The following is a 24,842-nucleotide window of genomic DNA, read 5'->3' on the forward strand; positions in this document are numbered from 1 at the left end:
AATTCAATAGTTTTACTTAATACAGGTAGCCTCATGTGTTGACCACTTCCTGTTCATTGACTAACCACAGTAAAACCCCTGCTACACAGCCTCCCTACCTTATTTAAACCCCCTCATCCAGATATACCCCGCAACCATATCAACCATCATGAATCCTGTTAACGGGTTTATCTTGCGCCTCCCCGATGAGTTTCTAGTGGTTATTCTCGAGACCGCATCAGAGCATGACCCCCAACGCCCAGATGACCGTATTAGATATAGCTACGACTCATGCAAGAGTCTGGCTTTCGTGTGCCATCGTTTCAACCGCATTGTCGCCCCGTTTCTCTACCACACGATCAATTTCAATGTGTCCGCTCCATTGAGAACTGTACACACTACCTTGCAAAGAAACGAAAGTCTTAAACAGTATTGTGGTGCTGTGTTGATTTCTATAGACGACCAAAACAAAGCAACCTGGTATGTATTTTCTCGCCCGATGGAACTCGCTATGGATATCGTGTCGTGGTTACCTTAAACTCAACATCTAGATCTCCATGGCGGGTTCACCGTCGTCTTCAAAGATGAGAGCCATACAAAGGCAACGTGGGAATTACTCCGACATGCCTCGAACTATATGACCGAGCTACGTCGTCTTGACCTTCATCGGAATAATTTGGGAGTCCACTTATCTGATCTTATGGAGGTTGATATACTTTCGTTGGAGGAGCTGAATATAAGTGGGATGTCGAGTAGCTCATACAATAGAATCCCAATTCCTGCGAGTTACCCGGAGAATGTAGTGATACCCATCAACAAGGTATGATCACTAGCATCTATAAGGGCATAATTGACAATATCAGCGGCGAACAGCCTCATTCCGCAAACTGCATCTATCCCACTTTCAGGCTATCCCCACAGCAACATCCGAGATAATCAACTGGTCCAAACATCTCACCCACTTCAAGCTAAGCTTCTTCATGAGCGTATATCCCCTGTACCTCCAAGACTTGAACTCATGCCTCCACCACCACCACCAATACACCCTACGAAGTATTGATATCGGCTATTTGAGCGACGAACGCCGCCCACGCTTCTACGCTGTTGACTCCCCCAACCTCGAGGAACTCACTCTGTCGCGCTGGCTGATGCCCGAGAAAGGCCTGCAATTCACATCAGCAGATGCGGATGCTCTCCTCGGGCCTAAGCTGCGTACTTTTCATTTGACTTTACGCTACTCGATTGGCATCCTGAGAGATGGAACGATGTCGGGGAGCAGGAGGAGCAGTGGTTGAGGGGACTGGCGAGGGCTGCAATTGCGAGAAAAGCGGCGCTGAGGAGGATTCGGGTTACGTTTACGCCTCAGTCGCGGTGTTTATGGGACAGGTCGTTTCCGTGGGATAGGCTGGATAAAGTGCGTGATGTAGTTGCGTCGGATGGAGTGGTGTTGGAGTATAATCAGCCGACTATTAGTAGAGGAGATGTTGACTGGGGTATGCCCATCCAGATGAAGATCAATATGTTTAGAATGATATAGGTAGGCTATCTATTGACTATTTATACTGTATCAAGCCTCACTTGGGGTCGACAGATTCTGATGCTCCTCCTTTCTCTGCACTGCTCCGAACCGAAGATTGCCAACATCAAACACCTAATAAGTCAGTCACCACTTTACTTTGAAGCTATCATATAAACTCACCGCATAGATACCCTTGAGGAACGTATCCCCCAGAATATCCATCGACATACTTCCTCGACTCTGGATGCCGCCGTAGAAGTACCCCGATTTGGCCTCGACGAAACCCAAGTCTTCCTTTTGCACGGTGAACTGCTTGTCGCCCACAGCAAATGTCACAGTAGGCAGCTTGTCAACAGTCGTGTTTGATGGATAAATGTATCCTTGGCTGTCGTTGTCGTAGGATGCCCCCGGAATGGCATCATAGATTGCCTGGCATGTCTCATCATCAACCAGTGCCAGTGTCGTTCCGGTATCAGCGATCGCCTTATTTCCAGCGCGAGAGATCGACTTTCCATTGATGGTTGCCGAAGCCGAATCGAACATCCAGAATCCCTGGCTGTTGTCAACGGGCGTATAGTGTACCTCCTCCTCACCAGCTGCCTTGACTGTATCCTGGTCAATATATCCAAACGTATAGAACGACTCTCCCTTATCCGGCTCATTCGCATCTTTCCACGACCCCAGTTTTGCCGTGAACAGCGCCGTCGACTTGGGAATGTCCGACTGGGCAATCATGCTCTCTACGGGCGTCTTGACGGCAAGTGGCTTGACCGTGTTGATGTTGCTGAATGCAAGACCGAGCAGACCGTCCCCAGCGCCTTGTGCAAATGCGGATGACATCTTGTTGGCTAGTTCGACTGCTTGGTCTTTGATAGCGACGCCACCGATGTTGACGATGTCGTTGCCTACATCTCCAGATGCAGACGACCCATCGCCATAGGAAATCTCCCATGTCGAGCCGTCCTTTTTGCTAAACGTGCTCGACTTGGATGGATCAAAGACCTTGCCATCTTTGTGTTGGGATGAAACGTCCGACGGCAATTCCGTCGACCAGACCTACTTCGTCAATACCCATCACCATGTTGAGAACGCAAGTCACTCACCCATAAATCAGCCGACCCAGTATCAAAATCCAAGTTCAACTTCTGTGCGGGAGTACCAATGTCCACTTCAGCCAGGTACATGGCATCATTCTGCACATCGTCCGCCTCGACTTCGCCTGTTTTGCCGCTTTCTGCACTTTTCTTGCGCAGGGAATGGAGGATATGGGCTTTTCCGCCCACTGCCTTCTCGGTATACGGACGGCCTGTCTGCTGTAAAGCACTGCCGAGGTAATAGGGACCTTCCTTGGTGGGATTAAAGCGATACTTGCGCATCAACTGGACGTAGGACTTTGTGCCAGACTTTTTGTAGTGCTGGTTGGGGGTGATCTTGATTTTGGTAGCCATGGTCAATTGCTGATGGTTGAATTGTTTGATGCTACAGATGGTAGACGAAATAAGAGAATTTTAAATACTTCAGTTTCTATGGGCACATCATGCCATAGTATCTACCCCTCTTCTATCATGATGATCTGTTACGTGGTATGAGACGATCATTGTCTCAGGTAATGGCTTAAAGTGGCGGGAGATCTGCAGGATGATGTGTTGTATCTGCAGCTACGCAAGCTATCCAGATGCATGATAAGACCATATCCAACAGAATTATCAGAGCTTATCAGGTCTAGATTAAAATCTCGTGATGGTGAAATCATCTTGCATCGAGCTGTATCATATTTCCCCACTCATTGTGGCAATTATAATATCACCAGACAATATACATGATACATCTGCATTGATAATAGTTACGACTGTTCAATTCGATATGTCAAAATGATGTATGTTCTATATGACACTATTTCTAATTCTTATCCTGTTTCTCTGAACTAGTAATATCAAACAACCAATTGTCTAATCAACCCGATAAAATCAACAAACGCATCAATCGTAAGATCCGGCTCCAGCTTCTCACAAACAGCCTTATTCCCCTGTCCATACGAACACCAACAAACTTGACTCCCAATGTTCCGCGCAAACTGGATATCCGCAACGGTATCCCCAACCATCAACACATCCTTCCCCTCAACACTATATCCCCCGCCATACACCTTCTTCATGGCAGGCTGAAGAACATTGATAAAACTGGCTGTGCTGGGCTTCTGCTCAGCCCCAGGAACATTATCACCCACGATAAGTGCTTCCGGGAAGTACTTCAACAGATCGACTCGCTCCAGCGCCACCTTGACAGCCGTAACATCCTTGTTACTGATAATCGCCATTGGGATTCCCTGCGCCTGCATGAATTGCAGCACGTCTTCGGCACCAGGGTACGCCGTTGATCGGGTGGCGCTGGTTTCAGCGTAGATTTGACGGTATTTCGTCACCCACTCATTCATGTCAAATGAGGCATTTTCAGGATGGAGCGACGTGAGAGTTAGACGCAAATCTGAGCCGGAGGAAATTAGGCGATGGATTTCGCTTTCTGGTGGCTGGTGGGTGGATAGCGTGGTGAATGTCTGGCTGATGGCATGTGTGATTGCATCGTGCGAGTCAAAGATTGTTCCGTCAAAGTCGAAGATGGCGAGTTTGAACATTTTTTTCGTTGTATAGAATGAATAATAATGAGCGGTTGAGAGGTGAAATGGATTGAAATGACTCACGATATTTATCAGACGGAAAAGTCCTGCCGCGGTGATCAGCAAGCCAATCATATCTGTCAGATATTCCCCGTGCGGGGCATTTTTTATGGCATTGTTGGGTGAGATGAATTTGTAGCCATATAGATATACTAGAGCATGCAATATTATGGGGATATACAGTACTATGTTCGTGAACTTGTCTCGCTTAGCCAATAGAAACTGCGCATTCAAAGTATCCATGGCTCTTAAGATTATTTAAAATGCCCCAACATATCCCCTCTATACAGTAGATCACCCGACAGAATGGGATTAGGATTAGACCATTGCATATTCGACAGAGCTATTGATGAGTATGCATGGCTGAATGTCGCATCCCACGCCCAGCTGCTCCCTGAGACTTGCTTTTTCTTTTTTTTCTCTCTTGAATTTTGATTCAACTCAACTAAAAGCATAGGATAGGTAGCTAGGTAGCTGGTAGACAGAGTGAAATTTGGATACAAAAGCGGTATCGCGCTTTGTATTTGGTCAATATTCATTGAATGCCATACTTAGCGTGGCACACAAGGCAAGGCAACTCGATAAGTTCCAAGTCAGGTTCCAAGCTTCCTCAATACTCGCAAACAGGCCCCGGAGGATCTAGAAACCCAAACACTAGCCGAATACCTGGGCTAAGTTATTATAAGGGACAGTCCATCCTGCATTATATCACCTCACTAGAGGACATCAACATCCATTTCCTGCATGCTCGTGCAGAGGACATTGACACCAGACGCAGCTCCAGCTGCATCAGACTCAGTTCTCCATACTGCTTTACCGCCAATAAACGCACGGAATTCGTCCACCAGAAGGTGTCGGAAAGATCCGAAAAAGCTTCACCAGAGCAGTTCACGCAGGCAGCGACTGTCATGTCCGGGTTGAATGTGCAGCTCTGGGCTCAACAATCGATGCAGTCGAAGATATCGAATAACCATTCCGTCGCACGGACAGGCCCTTAACCCTCCTCAAAGATGCAGCCGGTCTACACTTGGCCCTACACCGAGTCCTACAAGAAACCAACCCTAAGAAGCATCCGATGCTCCAGCCGATCGAGACACTCACGCCGGAATCAGAACAACAGGACAAACACCCTATCTAACACCCTCGTCCCTCCTTCAATTGAGGCAAGTTGACTTAATATTTTGACTCAACCTCATTCAGTCGAGGCGAAAGGGTCACCTTAAAAAAACTCAACAGTGTGGTAATATTGCAGTATTACATAAATTACATCATGTAAAATGGATTTATTTCTGGTAATCAAATGTAATCAAGGTATGAAAAATACTAAAAAACCCAACTTGATCGAGTTCCAAGTTGGGTCCGAGATCTTGACCTTGCCTTGTGGGCCACGCTAGCCATGCTTTGAGGATCCGCTATATGTATATCTCATTTAGTCCAGTAAATGATTATTGAATTGAATCCTGACTTTTAGGGAACCTATATTAAACTACTATAATGATATCTACTCTTTAATATTGACCTAGCCCATTCGCCTTCGAATTTTTAGGTAGAATCACCCTTAGTAGTAGTTATTTTTAGCCTTAATTTCACAGGTTCCTATATAGTGGTAAAGTATAAGCACAAGACATACAGAGATCAACCATAGTGGAAAGAAATCTAGAATTACATCAGTATGTATTAATAGAGGCGGGGGTGGGCAAGTCCGCTGGGATGCCAAGCGCCTTGGCAAGCCTTGAACGTTTGATTCCGCTGGATTGTCAATGAGAAACAAAAATCGAAGACATCACCAATTGATCTACAGATCCCAATCTGACCTATGGTTCATGCCTTTCATTAATCAAATATAGAGATATTCTAGGCCTTCATTTATGCTCTTCTGTCTTCTGTTAGCTCCATCTTAACATGGTTCTATTCTAATAACTAGGATTCTGTGCATTCAAAGAAATAAGAGGAACCCAGACTAAATATAGAAACTAATGGCCGATCTGGTGATCTGCCACCTAGATGAATATCCGGATAACTCTTGGTATTATAATTTTCGAATTTCCGTGCCTCATGCTGCTCCTTTGCTCTAGCAGTTCAGAGGAACCACGTGCACTGCCTAGGAATGGCCCACTTCATCTTAAAGTTTATCTCAAGAACTACATTTTGCCTCACATTATAATGTCGAACCGTTCAAAGACGGGTGGTCCCATGCCCCATAAATCGAGAATACGAGGTCAATTAAGGTTACGGGAGCTTTGATGCCGTCAAAATTACGATATGATTCACATGTCTACTGAAAGCTCTGATGGATCTATACTTCCACCCTCCCCGCTTTTTTTTTTTTTTTTTTTTTTTCGTGGGATCTCCTTTTTATCTCATCCCTATCTGATTTTAAGTCCTTTCATACCAGCTTATTAATACCAGGGAAAGGGTGTCAGCTATAGATTATACTCGACCTCCATTTCTTAATTATCTCGAAAATCGATACTGATTCTAAGATTTTCATGGTTTGAATTAATTGGCGACAGAAGGTGGTAACAACTGGGTTATTAATTAATTTACATGGGAGTAGTCGTATATGAAATCAACAAAATAACAGTTAAAGAAACAAAGACAAGAAAAGAGGCATAACCCATATATAACAACAGTATTAAATATCATGAAATAAGGTTCCTACCATTGATAGGAATTATAAGAACAACTACTGGGCTCTAACCTTGCAACTTCCCTGGCACCGATGAAGAGATAGTGACAACCGAGGAATTTCCTAAGCTGACACCATCACGGCCAATAGCCTCAGCATATGCAAGTGGGTGATATGCAGGACTCGTATATGTGGTCTGAAAGCCTTGCTGGTTTACTTCAGTCAAGAAAGCAAACTGATCTGATGCCGAAGATGTGCCATAGAACCGGTACGACTGTACCTCTGTAGCGCCATTCCAACTAACCCAAAAGATCGTGGGCGAGTTGACCGTTGGTGCATGTGTCGCCAAGGCCGGCGGTTCTCGTGGCGTTCCGGTCCACTTGTGTTTAAACGCCCGATAATTATTGGCGTCTTCCTGGGTCAACTGGGCGTGATACACGAGTGTGCCATTTTCCACGTATTCGGTGATCACCGGGTTGTCGCCCCATCCGACAAACATATTTTTGGAATCGAGAAGCTGGGCATTTGCTTGGCTTTTGGAAAGCAGATTATCTGGAGGCAGGTATTGTCGGATCATGGCGGAGGAGTTGGTTGGATGGTCGATGGTGACGACCATGGCGGAAGAGGTGAGTGCCGTGCTCGCACCTTCGATGGCCGCGTTGTCGAACAGGGAAATGATGGTGGTGGTTTCGTTCTCTTCACGATAGCGAGCATCGTGCTGGTATGAGAAGTTGAAATTCTTCTGCTGGATAGAGGATTGTTTGCCACCAAGTCGCCACATCACCGCACCATCTTGGCCTGAGATCTTGTAGATGCAGCTGGTATGCCGGGCTGAGATAAGATAGTCACCTTGGGCATTTTTATCCACCGAGTTAAGATGGAAATAGTCCCAAGGCGTGGTTTCATTCAAGCCGTTACCCACCGCGATACTCTGATTCAGAGGAGTATAAGTCTCTGAAAGGGCAACATGGTCGAGCGACCTCCATTCAAAAAGGACACTCCCATCGGTGATGTTGATCTCCTGGAAGACCCCATCCATGACCCAGCCAGATCCATCAGGAATGCCGTACGCTTCCAGATTATATTGTCGCGGCTGGTAGATGGTGATCAACATTGAGTCTCCATCGACAACTTTTGATTCATGCAGATCACTTTCTGTAAGCCCGTTGCCGCTCTGGACACTCGTTTGGAGTTCATAGTTGGAGTCCAAAATAAAGGTTTTGCCTAGAGCATAGCTAATGGCCGCAATCCCCTGGAAATAACAGAGATGGTCTTCGTCGCGATAGTTGCAAACATGAAGATTATGCGTGATGTTGGGCGTTGGACTAGTAACTCCACTCCAAACCAGGTTCTGTGCTGTGCATTAGCATTGACCTGATCTTTCTCCACTCTTTCCTTCGTTTCCTTCTTCGTTTATTCGGGGTTAAGAGTCATGTCAAACGCACCCCGCTAGTGTCGAAGATGAAAGGACCAGGCTTGTCTATGAAAAATGGAGCAAGGAAGATGTAGCCTTTGCTTGTAAGTGCATCATTGTTGACATTGATGTTCAATATGGGGGCATGGATATCCGGTCTCTGTGTGTATATGGTATTAGTATACATCTGACTACCCGGTTCTGTACGGAATGGTACTAACTGATTGAAATGATGTCCAATTAGCAGTCTCCGCTATTCCCAAGCCACTTAGGAAAATAACAGCGAGAAGAATCTCCGATATATAATACCAGAGCTGGCTTTGGTTGATTATGAACATGATTGATTTTCTGGCAGGTCAAAGGGGGGAAAAGAAAGAAATGTTATAAATACCTAGGGGCACGAGAAAATCAAAAGACATTTTGTGGTCTTATTTGAAGACCTGCTATGGTAGGACATAAGAAACAAATCAACTAGTTTCCTTGGAGCATTACGTTACGTCAAGACTTTGGAACGGAACCATCAAAGTCAGATGAAAGGAAGATTTAAGTCTAGACTTCCAAGTTTGCGGGGACTGGAGTAGCTTATTTTTGTTGGTAAACTTTAATTCCCGATCAGTTTCCTTTTGTAGCCTAGACCTGTCATATGAACCTGATCGGCTGAATTAACAGCAGTTCGTGTTGTTTCCTAACCCGGATGATGTCACCAGATTGATTTCCGCATCCGGCCTTACTCCCAAACTCTATTACATGACACTTAGATATGTTTTAGATGGCATTCAATAGCAATTTGCTGTTTTTGTGAGTCTATTACAACCGAGATTGGTAAAAACTGGTAAAAGCTGGCTTTCTTAACTTTCCTAACATTCGTCACTACTGTAAAGTGAAAAAATAATAATCTTTCCTTATTTAAGGAGCGGGACAGCAAGTCCTGGTCTTTTGACTCGGGCTGGGCTCTTCCTCATACATGATTTTGAATATATGCATACTTATGCATACTACTGTTACCTCCATGCCTGCAATCAGTTCAAACCAGCATGTCCAACATCCGCAACGGGTAATGTTAATCACATACCCTCGGACAGCATCAAACCTGTTGATCAAAATGCTATCCTTGGAGGATCAGAAAAATGTGCTGTCGAACAGAATGGGCGGGTATTTCTTTTGGGATGCCTACATGAAGGGGCGTAGAAATGGGCACATCTACAAGCCAATTGCACATTGGACGGCGGATGATATTGAGGAAACGCGGCAACTGTTTCAGCAATGCGTTGATAACCTGGAAGACATGTCCCAAGCTGCCGAGGCCCAAGACAAGGTGTTATTTGGGAAAGAACATGTTTCCTGGTTTGCCAACCCGGCAGTGACCAGTGGCCATCTATTTGATGATGATGATGGGAGTGAGGACCAATACGCTATGCCATTTTGTCTTGACTTCCCAGAGAGATACGGCTCTGCGTCGGCGTTTTCCCCTGAGAACCCAACGGTCCTTCCGGATGAGTATCTCAAATCGTGGACGCAGACCTTTCTTATCAGACATCCTGCCCTGGCGTTTCCATCCTTCTATCGCGCAATGAATAGTCTGCATGATGAAGGATGTGCTGATCCCCACGAATTAATCCCACTGATGAAACTTTCCTCAACCCTGTGGTGGACCCGGCAACTCTATGAATGGTGCTGCAAGAATAGCGCAAACACATTGACAGGCCATGGCAGCGAGCGTGAGAGGCTCCCGATTGTCTTGGATGCGGAAGATATCATCCACAGCCCATCTGTCCTTCTTCGATACTGCGAGCTGGTTGGCTTGGATCCTGGCAAAGTCAAGTTTCAATGGAACAATCAGACGAAACAGTCAAATGTTATCGAGGCGGTGATGAAAGCGACTCTGGACCATTCGTCCGGGCTGCTGCCCGAGAAAACCCCCGCGATAATTGATATCTCCGCGGAGGCAGACACATGGATCGATGAGTTCGGAGAGGAGGTGGGGAAACTCATCGAGAAACTGGTTCGCGATGCAATGCCGGATTATGAGTTTCTACGGGAGAGGAGGTTGAAAGTGGCGCATAAGTGAAATCAGCTTTACTCCTTCCTGGCCATGTCTCATCAGTCGCCTGCTTCTTCTTTTTCTTTTTTGGACACTTTAATCGATTTAATTTTCTTTCACCTCTAGACTGATAGTCCTTCTGTTCTGAGTGGCCATCGCCCAGTGAGGTCTGGACCCATCCATTCAGTCCATATCACAATTATTTCGTAGACTAGCCGTAATTATAGAAATGCAAGCTGCCATAGCTTGGCCTTACTGACTTTTTCGGGACAAATTCTATCATAACTCGCAAAAGCGTTCAAAAATGGTGATGCCCAGATACTTAGTTTTAGTTGGACCAGATCCCCGGATCTAGAACCCATGCACGGTCCACGAGGTCGAGATCCTTTTTGAACTCATTAAATGAGGTCTCCTCTCTCTGCGATTGGTTCTAAAGACGGAATGAACTGTCTAAAGCTGGCAGTTCGATTGAAAATAAACAATCCAGTGACCTTAAAACATACTATCACAGATAGAAGATGTCATATTTACATAGTTTGGTCGAACCCGGCCAATCATTGGGTCACTGTTTCGGAACCACTCTGAAGAGTAGATACTCAAGACCAGGAGGAACCTTAGTAGGTTCATGGGAGAACAATAGCAATATGAATTTTGAATGTCTTTGCCACAAACCAAGGAACCGTGGATTTTAATAAAGCGATCCATTCTTGGTTCAAATCAGAATCAGCATACCTATCAATAATATGGAATTGCCAAGGAGCAAAACAGAAGAAAGAATCAAAAGCCAGAGAGAGAGGGGGGGAGAAAAGAAATTGAAGGGTCTGGTGATCTCCAGATCTACAGAGCGTCCAGACTTGCCTGGTCTCTCGAAATAATACAGCAATGACCCTTTCATTATGTCTAGACTTGACAGGATGGCTTTAATTGTTGGAACGAGATGGTGTACATCGCCACTTGGATGCATCTATTTAAGAGTCTGAAATGTCCGGGGTTAATCGTGGTTTCATCTTCAGATCAAATCTCACAATTTGCAGAAACCCACAAGACCGTTTTTCCCCAAAAGCCTTTTCTTTTCATTCAAGCACTATGAAGTCACCCCTCTACATCCTCACTGCCTTGTTGCCCATCGCGGCTATCGCTTTGCCAAATCCCGACACTGGCGGTGATGGCGGCGATGAGCTCGATGCTCCTCTTGAAGAGAGAGGCTTTGAGGAGAGAGATCTTGAGGAAAGAGACAGATGCCGTTTCAGAAAATCAGGCTCCTATTGGAAATACCCTTGTTTCTCAAGTGAACGCATTGGTTCCTTTAGAAGTGGTGATCGTGTAGACTTCTTCTGCAAGTATAAGTAAGTTTGCATATTATGGTGTGGATGAGTAGTGGATACTTACTACTTCAACTAGGGATTGGTACAGGACCAGCAGAGGATGGGTGACCAGGGATTCCAAGCCAAACAATTGCAGAGGTATGTGGAACTCTACGATGCTAAACATGGGGTAACGCAAATCTAATAATACGATTTGCAGAAAACGACAGATGTTGAAGTGGATGAGTGCGAACCTCGCAAAGGCTGAGCTCAGGTTGTGGTCTATTCTCCTTTCGTCCTTTCCTATTATCAACTCAAGTTAATCTTCTCTGTTTGCTGGAAAGAAAAAATAATAATTATTAACTCTCTCACAAGGAGAGACAACCCTTCTCATTCCTTTACAATTGCTTGTTTTTCTTTTTAGCTTATTACTACTATGTATGCGAGTGCTTGAACAGAAAATCCCAAAAAAACTGGCTAGGTTTAGTCACCATATTTTGTATTTTCTTATATAATTATTGTCAATAAAAAAGAATTTAGGCGTAGCACTGTTGGGTGGTCTGAAGGAATTTCTTTGAAGATAGAAATAAGAGCCTTGAAAAAAATGATAAGTAAAAATACTGAACTGAAGAAATATTTGTAGTAAAGTACCTATAAATTCCTGCTTCTACTAGTTGGATTATTTTACGATAAGTATTCTGTGTATACATACCATCTTCGAACTTCATTTAGTCAAGTCCCGAGACTGTCATCCAATCAGCTCGTATAGCTCAGTTGGTAGAGCGCATGACTAGTAATCATGAGGTCCGCGGTTCAAATCCGCGTGTGAGCACTTTTTTTTTGCCTTATCTATCTGGCGACACTCTAGAAAACAGTGACAATAAGAGTTAGTTTTTTTTTTGACTAGAGAAAACGTGGATAATCAAGCTGTAAGCCAGCCATCATTCGCTTCCATAATATAACTATACTGACCTTCCTATTGAACATTTCATCTATTTGTAATTTAATTTGAGTAACAGAGATAGACATATTGTTTACTTGTTGCTTCTTTCCGCACATGGTATATGTATACTTGTGATACAAAAGAGAATATAAATTCGGCCTCCTGCGGCAGCTGCCTGGGTCCCATGGTGCGGAACTGCCAGGGCTTCAACTCAGACCATTCCTGCGACTCGGTATCGAATACTTCCGACTTATTGAACACGCCCGTCCTGGTGGTCGGGTATCCTTCACCCCAGAGCCATAGAATTTGGTTCCCACAGCGGCACCGCTGAGACCGGCATTCAAACCCAGTCCGGTCATCAAGGCTTTAGCTTGATTATCTATAAAACTGGATTTCAATCCATGATACAAGGGCTGACCAACTTGAAAATCACCGGCAGGCACGGTCTGCCCTTGAAGGATGCATGGAAGAACGGATCCAGCTCATACCTCGGCATGACCGTCCACGGCTTCCCCAACATGGTTTACATGTTCGATTTTCAAGGACCAACAGTCAGAGCCAACGTCCCTAAAACCATCAAGTGTCAGGCACAGTGGCTCGTATCGACCCTCACTGAGCTCCGCGATAGGAATATATACCAGTTTGAACCGACTGCCACGGCTATCCCGCAGTGGAACTCGATGATGACTGGGTCTTGGGGTAAGACACCAAATCCGCAATTTACGACATGGGAATCTGCCAGGAGCAGTGTCACAGAGCCGCTTTGGTATGTTACTATTGCTATTGAATAAGGGCCTGTTACTAATTGATGACTCAACAGGGTCAAAGGGATTCCAGAGTACAAGCATGCTCTCAACCAATGCCTAGCTCCTGATTTTCCAGGTTTTCAGTCTCCCATATACCGAGGAATATCCGAAGAAGCCAATATGGAAGAAGTCTTTCATAGAAGCTGCATTGTTTTTCGTAATCACCCTCATTGCTTTTCACACAACAGTAGGTAGGCTTCCTCCAACTTTCTTGGTTTCAAAGGCTTTTTAAGTGCTACCTATTTATGGAGGCTAGATTGCTAAGACATTCTTTAGTCAACATTTGAATCAAAGGAACTAGGCTATCTGAAATTTGGGTAGTAAAAGCCCTGAGTAGGTCACCTTTAGCCATCCTATATGCCAGTGGGATGTAACACATTGTAGTATACTACGTCTTCTTGATATTCAGAATATTGACCATCATGTATACCGTTAGGTGAGGGGATCTGGGAGGAACTGTAAGCGGGTGCAAGCAATCCATACCTAATGTCTGAAAGGATTCTGTCACAGCATGATGATGCACGATGTGTGACGAAGCAAAGATTATATACTGACACTAAATATAGGGCCAGATAACTCAGCTTGTCCTGGCGTGAGCAGTTACAGCCCTATCTAACTACATACTCTCAGGGAGATAAAGAGCATGGAAGTTAATTCCTATTATGGAGAAAGGCAGCACCATGATCATATATAATTACTTGATTGTTGACGGAAGCTCAAAATAACACTGCATATGAAATGATTGAGGGCCTAACCATACCGAATAAATATATCAGTCACCACCATCTAACACACAAGATGCAACTACCGCACGACATCATTCCTAACAACACTCACACTGTCTTGTTTGACAGCAGCGCAATCCGCTGTCGCACTGCTCATCCTAGGGTCATTAGTAAAAGTAGACAACTAACAGACTGACAGAAAACAAAAGCACATGCCAAACAGGCAGAAATACACTGTCGAACAAGTAAGGGAGAATTGTCGCGCTCATGGACAGGCGAAGCCATCACAAGAGAGGCAAAGGCGGCCATGAGGACGTATTGAGGCTTCATATTTGCGGATGAACAGAATTTCAATGCAGAGCTAGGTAGATGTAGAGTTGAATGTCGATGATATTCTGGTCTTAGAACTCGGCTCAGCAAAGGCCTTTTATAGTTGTGAACTGGGTCCTGGAGGTGGAACTATCACTTGGACATTCGAGTCGAGGCCCGCTGATGTGAGCCATGGAAATCCGAACATTCCTGGAAGTATAGCAAACAGAAATCCATAGGAACTAGGGTAGTCGATGTTACACAGTGCTGATGCCAAGCTTCGTATACGCTGTGACTGTAGCTTGGCAGCCTCTCGATTTCTTTACACTTGGTTGAGGCTTATCGATATATCAAGATATGGGCAGGATAACCACCCAGACGGTGATCTCCCATACATTATGGAAAGCGATTCTCGGACTGGCGTCCTAGAATACTAGTCTTTTCTGGAAACGTAGCGGTATCTATCTTAATAGAACGCTCCCTAGTTTAGAGGCTGTGACATATAGCAGGATTTTATATAGTTTCTCTAACCACTACCCCCTGGCTAGACTGCATCCTACCCTAACTGACTGTCCTAGCGTGTGCCTACCCTAGTAGGGATAACACTCTCAAAACAGCATTCAGTTTAAGGCGGATTTAAGAATTAGCTGAGCTATAATTGGCTTCTCTGCGGTAAACACTTAGGTAAATGGCTCTAGTCTGAGCTCTTACACCTTTATTCCTTTTGATTTTCTTTCTCCACGGATCCTGCAGACGATTATTAGTTTGAACACATTAGATCATCTGGGTATCATGACCTGTAGGACTGGTCAACTCTGGGTTTATTATTCTATGCCGCTTTATGTATGCAAGTATTAGAAGCGCTATATGTACACGAAAAAAGGAAAAAAGTATATCCACCCTAATACCCCCTAGTGGTACGTAACAGTCACCTGGTGATTCACATAAATATCCGCCTGTCCAGGCCTCTGCCCCTCACGGAGGATATTCTTCTGACTCTCCCTATCACTCGACTGGCTGCTCCTATTATCCTTCGAGTCCGAGGCCTCTGCCACGGTGTCGTTGAATCCCTTACTGGCCCGGATACCAGTCTGAGTCTGCCCATGCCCGCCCAATTCCATATCGTCCGCAGAGGCAAGCATGGTCGGGTTCGTACGTCGCGAATTGAGGAATCCGTGGGATCGTGAACCGCCTGTGTATCCATTGCTGTATCCGTTTCCGTTGCCATTGCTCGAGCCGGTTCGGTCCCAGAGAATGCGGAAGAGAGGACGGAGGGTTGAGACGTTGCCGACGATCATGCCGATGGCGTTCTCGGCAAACCCCCAGATGACGACGTTGGCGACGCCGAAGAGGAAATCGGTTTGGTTGGTTAGGTTGACGGTGTATTTGAGACGGACGCATGCGGACAATGAGGCGCTGTGGTTGAGAGAGACTGTTAGTTGCTATTATGGGGCATCAAAGGGGCAGAAAGCATACAAGATGCCCAAGCTCATCAGACAGATGATGGAGATCTTCGTATTGCGGTTCAGCTGGACTTTCCAGACCAGCGGAATAGGCCTATCCTGCATATTAGCTCCGACTCGGGTTGAGAATGATGGATGGATTTACGCACATGAAAGCTGTGATCCAGTCTGTGACAATGTTGACAGCAGTACACGCATAGTAGACATCTGCCAGCACATAGGCTGGTTTACAGCTGCCTCCCACACTCGAATCCCAGGCAGCACTGTGACGATTAGTAAAGGATATGTTGAGTATGCAGTGATGTCTTACGCAATGGGTATGCAGTTTGTGAGGATAAAGATCAAGGCTATAAAGTTCATGACCACAAATATGGCCATGACCGCATATTGGATATAGATATACAGCTTGCGCCCTTCAGCAACCCGAATCAACATAAAGCTAATGCTCATTTTAATTGGGATGATAGCCGCGCAATAGCCGACTTCGAAGATAAGGAAGAACTGGATCCAACCAATGAGCGATGGGGTAAACACAAGTCTATGGTGCAATGCATACCTTCTGTCCCGATGCGAGATATTTCTGGTTCCCATCCTGTTGCAGCCTCCAATTGTGAACCCCGATTCCATTGAAAGCACCCCCGAGACAGCCGGCAATGAGGACGGCAAAAGGCGCCTATCCAGAATCCATGGTTAGTCGAGGTGCGTCGTAACTGTTAAGCTTAAATCAGAACACCAACCAATGCTGCCGTCATGATCCAGTCTTCCGTGCCCCATGACTTCCGGCTCACCCGGCAATAGACTCGTAAACCATAAGTGATAAAGGCGATGGCAGTCAGCATAATAACGCTGCCAGCCACTGAATGTGCATCATCCGCGTAGATGGCCATGTTGCCCGTGTGCAGAGCAGCCCTGCTGGTTGAGCATTGAACAAGCCGAGAGATTTTCACAATCCCTTTTCTGCGGGGAGGGCGAAAAGAAAAGGGCGATGGGCTGGTGCTAGCATCAAAAGGGAGGAATTCGAGATCCAGAATTCCAGACAAAACCCACTCCCACGCACTCGGTAATTGTTTTTCCTGTCCAGTGAAAATCGAGTTCAGTGCAGTATTCCCGGTCCATCGGATCGGCAGCTGGCCAATCACGTCGTTCCGTTGGGTTTCCTCCCCGGCTATTCGTCCTCCGTCGGTTCTTCTAGTCGGCTGATTCAGTCCGCATGGGCTCCGCTACGGAAATTAGAGGTTTCGACTGACTCGCACTCATCGAGCCGGTCACGACGATCGCTCAATTGGCTTCGCGTGACTTGGTTCTGCCAGCTCTCATAGGCCAGGAGTGTTGCTAAGCCCGAAAGATTACCGAATAATGCCACTTAACACGATGGCCACGAACAAGGGGTCAAAGAGTCAAGATACTGGGCCGCCAAGGATTTTCCAGGAGATGACAATGGCTTTTTAATAATCATTATTTATCTCACAAATAATTGGTCAGTCAACATAATGCAGTCAAAATGATGGAGCCAAAATAAGTGCGTGTTGCTGCCCGGCTTTACCCCTTTGTTTACCCCTGCCTATATGTACAGCACTATTAATATCTATAAAACTGACATGCAACGTTCATGCTCGATTTAGTAGATACTATCATATGCAAGCTGCCAATCGCAGCTAATTGATACCGATTGACACTGATTGACATTGATTGACACTCAAAGGATTCAAAGCGGAGATCGCCTCCATCTCCCCGATGAGATTATTTCCGCTGAGGTCTGGCCACAGCCGGCTTCGCTTATGCCACTATTGATGCGGACAAAGCGTCACTAATAGTGGTACTTCTTGAAACGCTAGAGTCTAGATTTATCTCGCTTAATTCTGCTGCCACAAAAGGCAATGTTATAAATAAGGCCTTCCTGGTTGCCTTAATTATATATATATATGCATGCTGTATACTTCGGCTGTTTGCCACATGGCCATTGCGAAATATACATTTATAGACATTAAAAAGCATGCAGGTGTCATCATTCAGGGTCCGGCACGCTAGGCTTTCCGATATAAGTCTTATCCAATACAAAATATATCTCAAGACATACTCCCGCAGCTTCGCAAGCTTTCCTCAGAAGTTGGACAGAGTCTTTAACAGACTCGGCTTCTCCATATATGTGAAGACTTATTTTATGAGGCTGCGGCATATAAGAAACCCGGTCGTTGGCAAGTTGTACTAGATCAGACGCCAGACCAGCAAAATGCTTCTCAACGTCTTTTACCTCGAGGGTTCTAAGCGAGCTGAGAAGCAGATCAGCCAAAGACTTAGAGCCACTTTCGTCTTTATCAGATTGAGGATCTGACTGTTTGACGAGGTTGGCATGCCGGATCGACAAGTCCTGGAGGACATGGAATTCTTTCAGCGAGCCAAACGGTGTATCGTCCCGCTGGTCCAATTCATAGCCATGGACATAGACACCATGTCGATTCCTCTCATCATATTGTGGACACCACCAAAGCCGAGGCAAAGAGTGCGGAGGGTGTCCTTGGCTGCAGGAGATTGCGGCGATATGCCGATGCGTTAAATGAGTGATCTGCTTCGGAAAAATTCATCCCTGAGCCAAAATCGACCTCAAAGTGTTCAAGATGGGTACATAGTGCAATCTATTTTTCCATCCCCGTGTGGTCCAGCACATCATACAGTCTGATTTCAGTGACGGAACTGTTCAGATTGCGGATTTCAGATAGATCCTGCGGCACACGATCGGATGGATCCTCGGGAGTACGGTATTCGGATCGTGAAAATCCTTCGACGACATCAGACGCCTCGACCTTGCGAACGGCAGGGAGGAAGAAAAACGGAAGCACAAAGTCCGAGGAAAACGGCGAGTTTGAGGAAGAGCTAATCAGTTTGACCTCGTGCATAGAGGGAAACGGGGTGCTTTGGTGGAAAAGGTCGCTCGTTTGGATGCCTTGCAGATGATTTCCTCCATGAGCTCTGGAGGCTGATAGTCCAGGCGTATACTTTGTAGGTTACCCAGGCGAATGAGTATCAGGCTCATCCAAGTACTTCCACACTACTGAAGGTGTTCTATCCACCGATCCTTGTCTATTGGCTCTTCGAATATCTCGTTCAGCAATTCCAGAGGCCAGCCAGGCACCATATCTTTGTAGGGATTTCGTCAATCCATTCTCCAATCATGAGAAGCAGGTCGTCTGGGAGGTCGTCTATCACCTTGGTCGCCTTGTTGGAGCGATCGACCAGGAGAAAATATGGAGGGGGTTCAGGCCTTTTGTGTGCTTCTTTCCGCGAACCTAAGCGTCGTGCTAGCGGCAACCGAGAGATGTGCATGACGCGGTTTCTTGATTGCCTAATTGGGCGAGGATGACCCTTCTGCAGTGTCTTAGACATAAACATGGACACAATACTATGTTAGGCAGCAGTCACATGATCTAGGCTACAGTGGCATGTGCTCGACCATATAGAACCAGGTGTTGTCCTAGAAGATCAATATACAATCATCCGGAATCAATACCCATCTATCTATACTTTTATTTCCTCCAGTATATCTTCCCCACCCTCGACGTCTACCGCTCTCAGTAAGAAGTGACAGAATCAACTCGCAAACAGCTCGGCTCGATTCAAAGCAGTTGCAATGGATGACTCGAATAAATTGAGCCGCCCGCAGCTGTTCATATACGATATCAACAAAAAGTCCAAATATTCACAATCAGCTCAATGCGGAAACCACAGTCTCTTGCAAGAATACATAGAGACTTTGCAGCAGTACCTGCAAGACGAGACTATTTATGTCATGCACTCCAGCTATAGTTTTGGGAGCGCCCATATTACCATCCGCACCACTCGCGAGGATGAGTCTGGGATGTAGACTATGCCATCCACTGTCAAGGTATGGACGAATACATAGTCAACAGCGGAAATCTACTGATTCAGTGAGCTACCGCTCCTTCTATTCTAGCTCCTTCCTGGTGGACCAGAGGGGAACACTACTATACTTATTATAACTAAGAGAAAAACAAATATTTCTAGCGCGTGGCTATAGAAATATCTCGTTATTTCATTGAATGCTTCTAGAAATATTAATGTCCAAGTTTATCCTACTGGTCTACTATATCGTAATACGGATTGTACTTGGGCTATACCCGATCACTATTATATGATATCTAGATTATATATAGATAGTTACAGTTAGAAAATGAAACCTCATGTTAATCTATGGCATTTTTGATGTAGTCATGCTAACAGAAAACAATTCCGCAGATAATGCCGCGGGCTTTGTTGATCGGCAATAAACATGCTGAAACTCCGATTCTGAAAGTCCGAATGAACTATATAACCGATACCAGAGCTCGATCTTGTACTTACTATGACCTATGGTTCAAGATGAGAACTTGTTGGTTTTCCGTCTCTATTGTGAATCTTAGCACTGGTCTTCCTGTTCTTCCTGTCGTTCCAAACATGGCCGTCGTTTCCACTATCTCCAATGATAACCCCCACCAAATCAAGGACTCCCAATGCATGTCCTGGATCCAATATCTTCTCTTCTGCACGCCCCCCGACGACCATGTATGCAACCACAATTATGCCGGCAAAGGTACAGAAGACGACCCGTACATTGTCGATTACCTACACAACGACCCGCAAGATGCCATGAATTTTTCCTATGGGCGGAAAAGGGCCATTGCCATTCTCCAGTCCCTGTCCACGTTTGTGGTGACCTTTTCCAGCTCGGTGTACGTCAGCAGCATTGGAGGCATTGAGAAGCGCTTTATCGTGTCCGGGGAGGTGGCCACGCTGGGCTTGTCGCTGTTCGTGTTAGGATTCGCCGTGGGACCGCTGATCTGGGCGCCTCTCTCAGAGATGTACGGGCGCAGGGCCATCTATGTGGTTTCGTTCATGGCGTACACGGCGTTCAGCGTGGCGGCGACCTGCTCGCCCAACATCACGGCCTTGTTGGTTCTTCGCTTCTTTGCGAGCGCGTTTGGTTCGTCGTCGATGACGAATACCGGGGGCGTCATTGCCGATATGTTCAGCAAGTCGCAGCGTGGACTGGCGACCGGGTTGTTTGTCACGGCTCCGTTTCTGGGACCTGCACTGGGTCGGTGGATGCCATTTTTACATGCTGCCTTGTACACTTGCTGATCCCTATTAACATTTAGGCCCCATTGCCGGTGGTTTTCTTGCTGAAACTCAGGACTGGCGCTGGCCCCTCGGTTTAATCGCCATCATGGGCGGCGTGGTCTGGATTATCACGACGCTGACCACTCCCGAAACATACGCGCCGTTCATTCTGCGATGTCGAGCCAAGGCCCTCTCCCGGATGACAGGAAGCGTCTATGTACCCCGGATGAATGCGGGACACCCGCCCAAGACATTCTCACAGGAGCTCTTGGTCTCTCTCACGCGCCCCTGGATCTTTCTGTTCCGCGAACCCATTGTCTTGCTGACATCGCTGTACGTCTCAATCGTCTATGGCACACTGTACATGTTCTTTGCCGGGTTCCCCATCGTCTTCCAATATACTCGAGGCTGGAGCCAGGGCATCGCCGGACTGCCGTTTGTCGGCGTGGCCATTGGCGTGTGTCTCGCCACGCTGGCGGCTGGCGTGGACAACAAACACTACGTGCGGCTGTGCGCGGAGGCCGAAGCAGGCGGAGGCACCGTCGAGCCAGAGGCCAGACTGAGCACAGCCATGGTAGGCTCTTTTGTAATTCCGACGGGCCTGTTTCTGTTTGCGTGGACGACGTATCCATCGGTGCATTGGATCGTGCCCATTATCGGCGCTGTGATCTTCTCCTGTGGTCTGGTCATGGTCTTCATCTCGCTGATGAGCTACCTCGTCGACTCTTGTAAGTTCAAATCCTCCAGAACAATCCACATGGCTCAACTGTGTCAGATACCGTGTATGCTGCCTCTGTACTGGCAGCCAACTCGGCGCTGCGGTCCTTATTCGGCACCGCGTTTCCGCTATTCACCACCCAAATGTACGAGAATCTCGGAAATCAATGGGCGAGCTCCATTCCTGCGTTTCTGGTTCTGGCATGCGTGCCTTTTCCGTTTCTATTTCACAGGTATGGTGCGCAGATACGTGCCAAATCTAAGTATTCCCTCGAAGCAGCAAAGGTGTTGGAGATGATGCGTCGTCAGCCAGACGGCGTGGTGGAAGGTGAGTCAAACGGGCCAGAGAAGAAGGCTCACCAGGCTGTTTAGTGGAGACTAGTTGTAGAGAAATGGATGAATTGCGATTTTATTTTGTAATCCAGCTGGAACACAGCATTTAGTGCTCTGGTAGGGCCAAGAAGATCTCCATCTGCTCTAATTGGTGCTCTCTGCCTGGCTGTAGTAGACAAGGAAATGCCAATGGGGGCCTAAATGCAGGGATCATCTTCCGATCGGGCTGGAACCTGAATCGCCGAAGATGACCTGTCCTGATCATCAACACGTTTACAAGGCCGCAATATCCTTCTCAGGCAGAGGCACAAAAGATGCCAAGAGAAGCCGAAAAGCGTGCCTTCAAAGCCAACAAGGCATGTGTGCCCTGCCGGGTACGCAAGATCAAATGCGATGCCACCGTGACTGGCCTTCCCTGCAGCAGCTGCACCAGTAGGGAGTGTGCCAAGGACTGTGTTCTACCGGTCCGTAAGGGTCGGACCAGGTGAGTTATTACTGACAGATGGCTTAGGTGCGTGCTAAGTTAGATGACGACACAGGAAAGTGAAACATGTTTCACCGATTCCTCGCCATGTACGAGTGTCCCCCACCCAACGGTAGTCAATCTTATCAATCTAACCAATCTCATCTTATCAATCAAAAGTCGGCTCAACCCTCCACTTCCGATCTTCTGGACGGCCAAAGATCACATCAGACGGAGCCAGATCTGCTCTACCTCAACATCCTCAATGACGCCGGCGAACAAACAGCAGAATTCAGTCGATCCTACCCTACTTCCATCAGCCTCCACCGTCCAAGCTCCGGGGACAGTTTTACTCCTCGGAACTGCTTATGGACGAAGCTACCCCACTTGGACGATGTTGACCATCAATATCTTGTCAAGAAAGGTGTCTTTGATCTACCTCCCTCGCAATACCTGTGAGACCAATCTTAGACTCTTCCATTCCTCATCTTCGTCTCTACCTCTACTTGCTGACAAAAACAATAGAGATTCCCTCATAAAGACATACTTTGACCACGTCTACCCGTTTGCTCCTGTAATCAATAGAGTCGATTTCATTCGCGGTTTTCAGTCTGGCGACTGCTCGCTGTTCCTGCTCCACGCCATATTGACGCCGGCTAGTGTCCATGCGCCAGAAGACGTACTATCTGCCTGCGGGTTTGCCAACCGTTCCGCCGCGCAAGAGTCGTTCTTCTCCAAGGCCAAGCTTCTCGACGACTTTGCCGCTGAGAACGATCCTTTGCTGATGCTACAGGGATCTATCATATTAAGCATGGTGATTCGCGATCGCCCTACCGACCGAGACTTTGGCTACTGGTTCCACAATGCGATCCGTCTTGCCGCTAAGCTTGACCTACGCACCGCGTACGTTTCCTACCTGGACTGTGACACCTGTGGCATGTATTGTAGGTACTAACCGACACAGCTGTGCCCGAGGAGACAAACCCCGTGCAGTGTTAAAGCTGTACAGAAGGATCTGGTGGGCTCTCTATGTACGGGCCTCTCGTCACCGTGCTCCGTTCTTCCTGTATTATGCTTACTGTAGATACATAGTCTTTAGATATTTTCCATGTCTCTGTCAATACCAGACGCTCGCGACTACTTGAAGACAGCTCCACCATCAATTCTAGGACGGAAGATGACTGGGAAGAGGATGTCTCGGAAACATCATCCGGCTTGATATCGCCAGCCACGCCTCAGCAAAGGGCCTTGCCTGTTGCCCACTGCGAGCTGTCTCGAATATGTGCGTGTTGCTTCCACGCCATTGTTTATTGTCATTATTTTCTTTTCCATTATCAATCAGACTAACTCTTTTCAGTCGGACAGTGTCTGTCCAACATGACAAACAAGCCGCAGCAGGATCCTCGAAAAATGCTGCACCCACTCGATGCATGGCGCAGGTCTCTCCCTTCCAAGATGCATTTAGATGGAAACATTGCAACCGACGTGTACTATCTAACTATCCAAGCCATGAGCTACAGATTTGAGTGCATCTTATCTCGTCTGATACGACGCCGTTGGCAGCATTCCCAATATGACGGGAGCGAGTGGGCCAAACAGCGGCTTCGGTCTGCGATTCTGGAGCTGGACACGATCACCAAGAGGGTGTTGGCGAGCGGTACCCTTCAGGACTTTCCCATATCCTTGTAGGTGCTGTCGATTTCTTCTCGTTTTCCCATTTTTCAGACATGCTCTATCGAGAACACAAATGGAGAGCTGATAATTGCCTTCCTAGCATAACCACCATAACGGCACTGCTCGCTCTACACATTGAATCGGCCCTCGATCCAGCCGAGACAGACCTCGTCCGCTCCATGGCGCGGATATCCATCAGCCAGACAATGCTCGTTCTCACCCAGGGCAAAGAAATACCAGCCCTGAAAAGAGCTCTGCCGTTATTTGAAGATATTCTTGCGAGGAAGAATTTGAACTTGGTTCCGCCCAATAGTCTTGGTCAGGTACCTTCGCAGTCGCCGTCACACGACAATAGTATGGAGGATCCGTACGCTTCGCCGCACACACCGGTCAGCGTGCCTCCATCATTGGAGCAGAGTGAGAATAATATATCGCTCTTTGAGGATTTTCTGGGATTTGATATAATGGACGAATGGCAGATTGGGCAACTGGATTTTACTGGTCCAAGTTGACATTGTTTCCATCTGTTCGCTTTTCTGTTTTCTTAGTGTGGTCAATTCTGTCCGTGCCTGGTTAATATGAGAAATATAAGGCTAGATTACTCAAGTCCAGTTGACCTCTTCTATCTGTAATACTCACTTGCACTTCCATTCACTAATAAATTACACACATTCTCCCGGAACGCCAAATTACAATATAAAATGAGATTCCACGCTATCTTTGAACGAGACGAGAAA

At 46.6% G+C, this 24,842-nt stretch overlaps 12 protein-coding genes and 1 non-coding gene across 13 annotated transcripts; 8 read left to right on the forward strand and 5 right to left on the reverse strand.

Moving 5' to 3' along the window:
- Positions 1-148: 148 nt before the first annotated feature.
- ASPWEDRAFT_176052 (uncharacterized protein) lies at positions 149-1,274 on the forward strand (the record flags this gene model as incomplete). Its single annotated transcript, XM_040831451.1, has 4 exons — positions 149-370; positions 438-459; positions 531-799; positions 843-1,274. 4 exons carry the CDS (start codon positions 149-151, stop codon positions 1,272-1,274), a joined length of 945 nt encoding a protein of 314 aa, XP_040684622.1.
- A 159-nt stretch (positions 1,275-1,433) lies between these two features.
- On the reverse strand, positions 1,434-2,958 carry ASPWEDRAFT_44896 (pepsin-like aspartic protease). The gene is made up of 3 exons (XM_040836386.1): positions 2,602-2,958; positions 1,679-2,554; positions 1,434-1,630 (listed from the first exon to the last, which is right to left on the reverse strand). The coding sequence occupies exons 1-3, from the start codon at positions 2,944-2,946 to the stop codon at positions 1,547-1,549; spliced, it is 1,305 nt and encodes a 434-aa protein (XP_040684623.1). The 5' UTR covers positions 2,947-2,958; the 3' UTR covers positions 1,434-1,546.
- Positions 2,959-3,333: 375 nt separating this feature from the next.
- On the reverse strand, positions 3,334-4,185 carry ASPWEDRAFT_44898 (HAD family hydrolase). The gene has a single exon (XM_040836387.1). It carries the CDS (start codon positions 4,128-4,130, stop codon positions 3,432-3,434), a length of 699 nt encoding a protein of 232 aa, XP_040684624.1. The 5' UTR covers positions 4,131-4,185; the 3' UTR covers positions 3,334-3,431.
- A 2,312-nt stretch (positions 4,186-6,497) lies between these two features.
- Positions 6,498-8,617, reverse strand: ASPWEDRAFT_44901 (arylsulfotransferase family protein). The gene is made up of 3 exons (XM_040836388.1): positions 8,437-8,617; positions 8,247-8,375; positions 6,498-8,152 (listed from the first exon to the last, which is right to left on the reverse strand). Exons 1-3 carry the CDS (start codon positions 8,551-8,553, stop codon positions 6,869-6,871), a joined length of 1,530 nt encoding a protein of 509 aa, XP_040684625.1. The 5' UTR covers positions 8,554-8,617; the 3' UTR covers positions 6,498-6,868.
- Positions 8,618-9,097: 480 nt separating this feature from the next.
- Positions 9,098-10,524, forward strand: ASPWEDRAFT_44902 (uncharacterized protein). Its single transcript, XM_040836389.1, has one exon. The coding sequence runs from the start codon at positions 9,318-9,320 to the stop codon at positions 10,281-10,283; it is 966 nt and encodes a 321-aa protein (XP_040684626.1). The 5' UTR covers positions 9,098-9,317; the 3' UTR covers positions 10,284-10,524.
- A 526-nt stretch (positions 10,525-11,050) lies between these two features.
- Positions 11,051-12,222, forward strand: ASPWEDRAFT_44903 (uncharacterized protein). Its single transcript, XM_040836390.1, has 3 exons — positions 11,051-11,602; positions 11,658-11,719; positions 11,781-12,222. Exons 1-3 carry the CDS (start codon positions 11,343-11,345, stop codon positions 11,795-11,797), a joined length of 339 nt encoding a protein of 112 aa, XP_040684627.1. The 5' UTR covers positions 11,051-11,342; the 3' UTR covers positions 11,798-12,222.
- A 97-nt stretch (positions 12,223-12,319) lies between these two features.
- ASPWEDRAFT_t178 lies at positions 12,320-12,392 on the forward strand. The gene has a single exon. It is a non-coding gene; the product is annotated as a tRNA-Thr (tRNA).
- A 512-nt stretch (positions 12,393-12,904) lies between these two features.
- Positions 12,905-13,905, forward strand: ASPWEDRAFT_176058 (uncharacterized protein; the record flags this gene model as incomplete). Its single annotated transcript, XM_040831452.1, has 3 exons — positions 12,905-13,269; positions 13,324-13,438; positions 13,876-13,905. The coding sequence occupies 3 exons, from the start codon at positions 12,905-12,907 to the stop codon at positions 13,903-13,905; spliced, it is 510 nt and encodes a 169-aa protein (XP_040684628.1).
- Positions 13,906-15,126: 1,221 nt separating this feature from the next.
- On the reverse strand, positions 15,127-16,787 carry ASPWEDRAFT_140822 (uncharacterized protein). Its single transcript, XM_040829409.1, has 6 exons — positions 16,544-16,787; positions 16,363-16,479; positions 16,117-16,307; positions 15,956-16,069; positions 15,820-15,900; positions 15,127-15,759 (listed from the first exon to the last, which is right to left on the reverse strand). Exons 1-6 carry the CDS (start codon positions 16,691-16,693, stop codon positions 15,255-15,257), a joined length of 1,158 nt encoding a protein of 385 aa, XP_040684629.1. The 5' UTR covers positions 16,694-16,787; the 3' UTR covers positions 15,127-15,254.
- Positions 16,788-17,654: 867 nt separating this feature from the next.
- ASPWEDRAFT_71980 (uncharacterized protein) lies at positions 17,655-18,700 on the reverse strand (the record flags this gene model as incomplete). Its single annotated transcript, XM_040839220.1, has 3 exons — positions 17,655-17,835; positions 17,884-18,325; positions 18,477-18,700. The coding sequence occupies 3 exons, from the start codon at positions 18,698-18,700 to the stop codon at positions 17,812-17,814; spliced, it is 690 nt and encodes a 229-aa protein (XP_040684630.1). The 3' UTR covers positions 17,655-17,811.
- A 605-nt stretch (positions 18,701-19,305) lies between these two features.
- Positions 19,306-19,997, forward strand: ASPWEDRAFT_44907 (uncharacterized protein). Its single transcript, XM_040836391.1, has one exon. The coding sequence runs from the start codon at positions 19,432-19,434 to the stop codon at positions 19,663-19,665; it is 234 nt and encodes a 77-aa protein (XP_040684631.1). The 5' UTR covers positions 19,306-19,431; the 3' UTR covers positions 19,666-19,997.
- Positions 19,998-20,292: 295 nt separating this feature from the next.
- Positions 20,293-22,007, forward strand: ASPWEDRAFT_162556 (MFS transporter; the record flags this gene model as incomplete). The annotated part of the gene is made up of 3 exons (XM_040829832.1): positions 20,293-20,895; positions 20,957-21,646; positions 21,694-22,007. The coding sequence occupies exons 1-3, from the start codon at positions 20,316-20,318 to the stop codon at positions 22,005-22,007; spliced, it is 1,584 nt and encodes a 527-aa protein (XP_040684632.1). The 5' UTR covers positions 20,293-20,315.
- A 275-nt stretch (positions 22,008-22,282) lies between these two features.
- ASPWEDRAFT_186906 (uncharacterized protein) lies at positions 22,283-24,699 on the forward strand (the record flags this gene model as incomplete). The annotated part of the gene is made up of 8 exons (XM_040832158.1): positions 22,283-22,452; positions 22,508-22,541; positions 22,612-22,886; positions 22,957-23,334; positions 23,396-23,462; positions 23,524-23,713; positions 23,789-24,116; positions 24,206-24,699. 8 exons carry the CDS (start codon positions 22,283-22,285, stop codon positions 24,615-24,617), a joined length of 1,854 nt encoding a protein of 617 aa, XP_040684633.1. The 3' UTR covers positions 24,618-24,699.
- Positions 24,700-24,842: the final 143 nt, after the last annotated feature.

The sequence above is a fragment of the Aspergillus wentii genome (assembly GCF_001890725.1).
Source record: "Aspergillus wentii DTO 134E9 unplaced genomic scaffold ASPWEscaffold_8, whole genome shotgun sequence".
In the NCBI taxonomy this organism is placed as follows: Eukaryota; Fungi; Ascomycota; class Eurotiomycetes; order Eurotiales; family Aspergillaceae; genus Aspergillus; species Aspergillus wentii.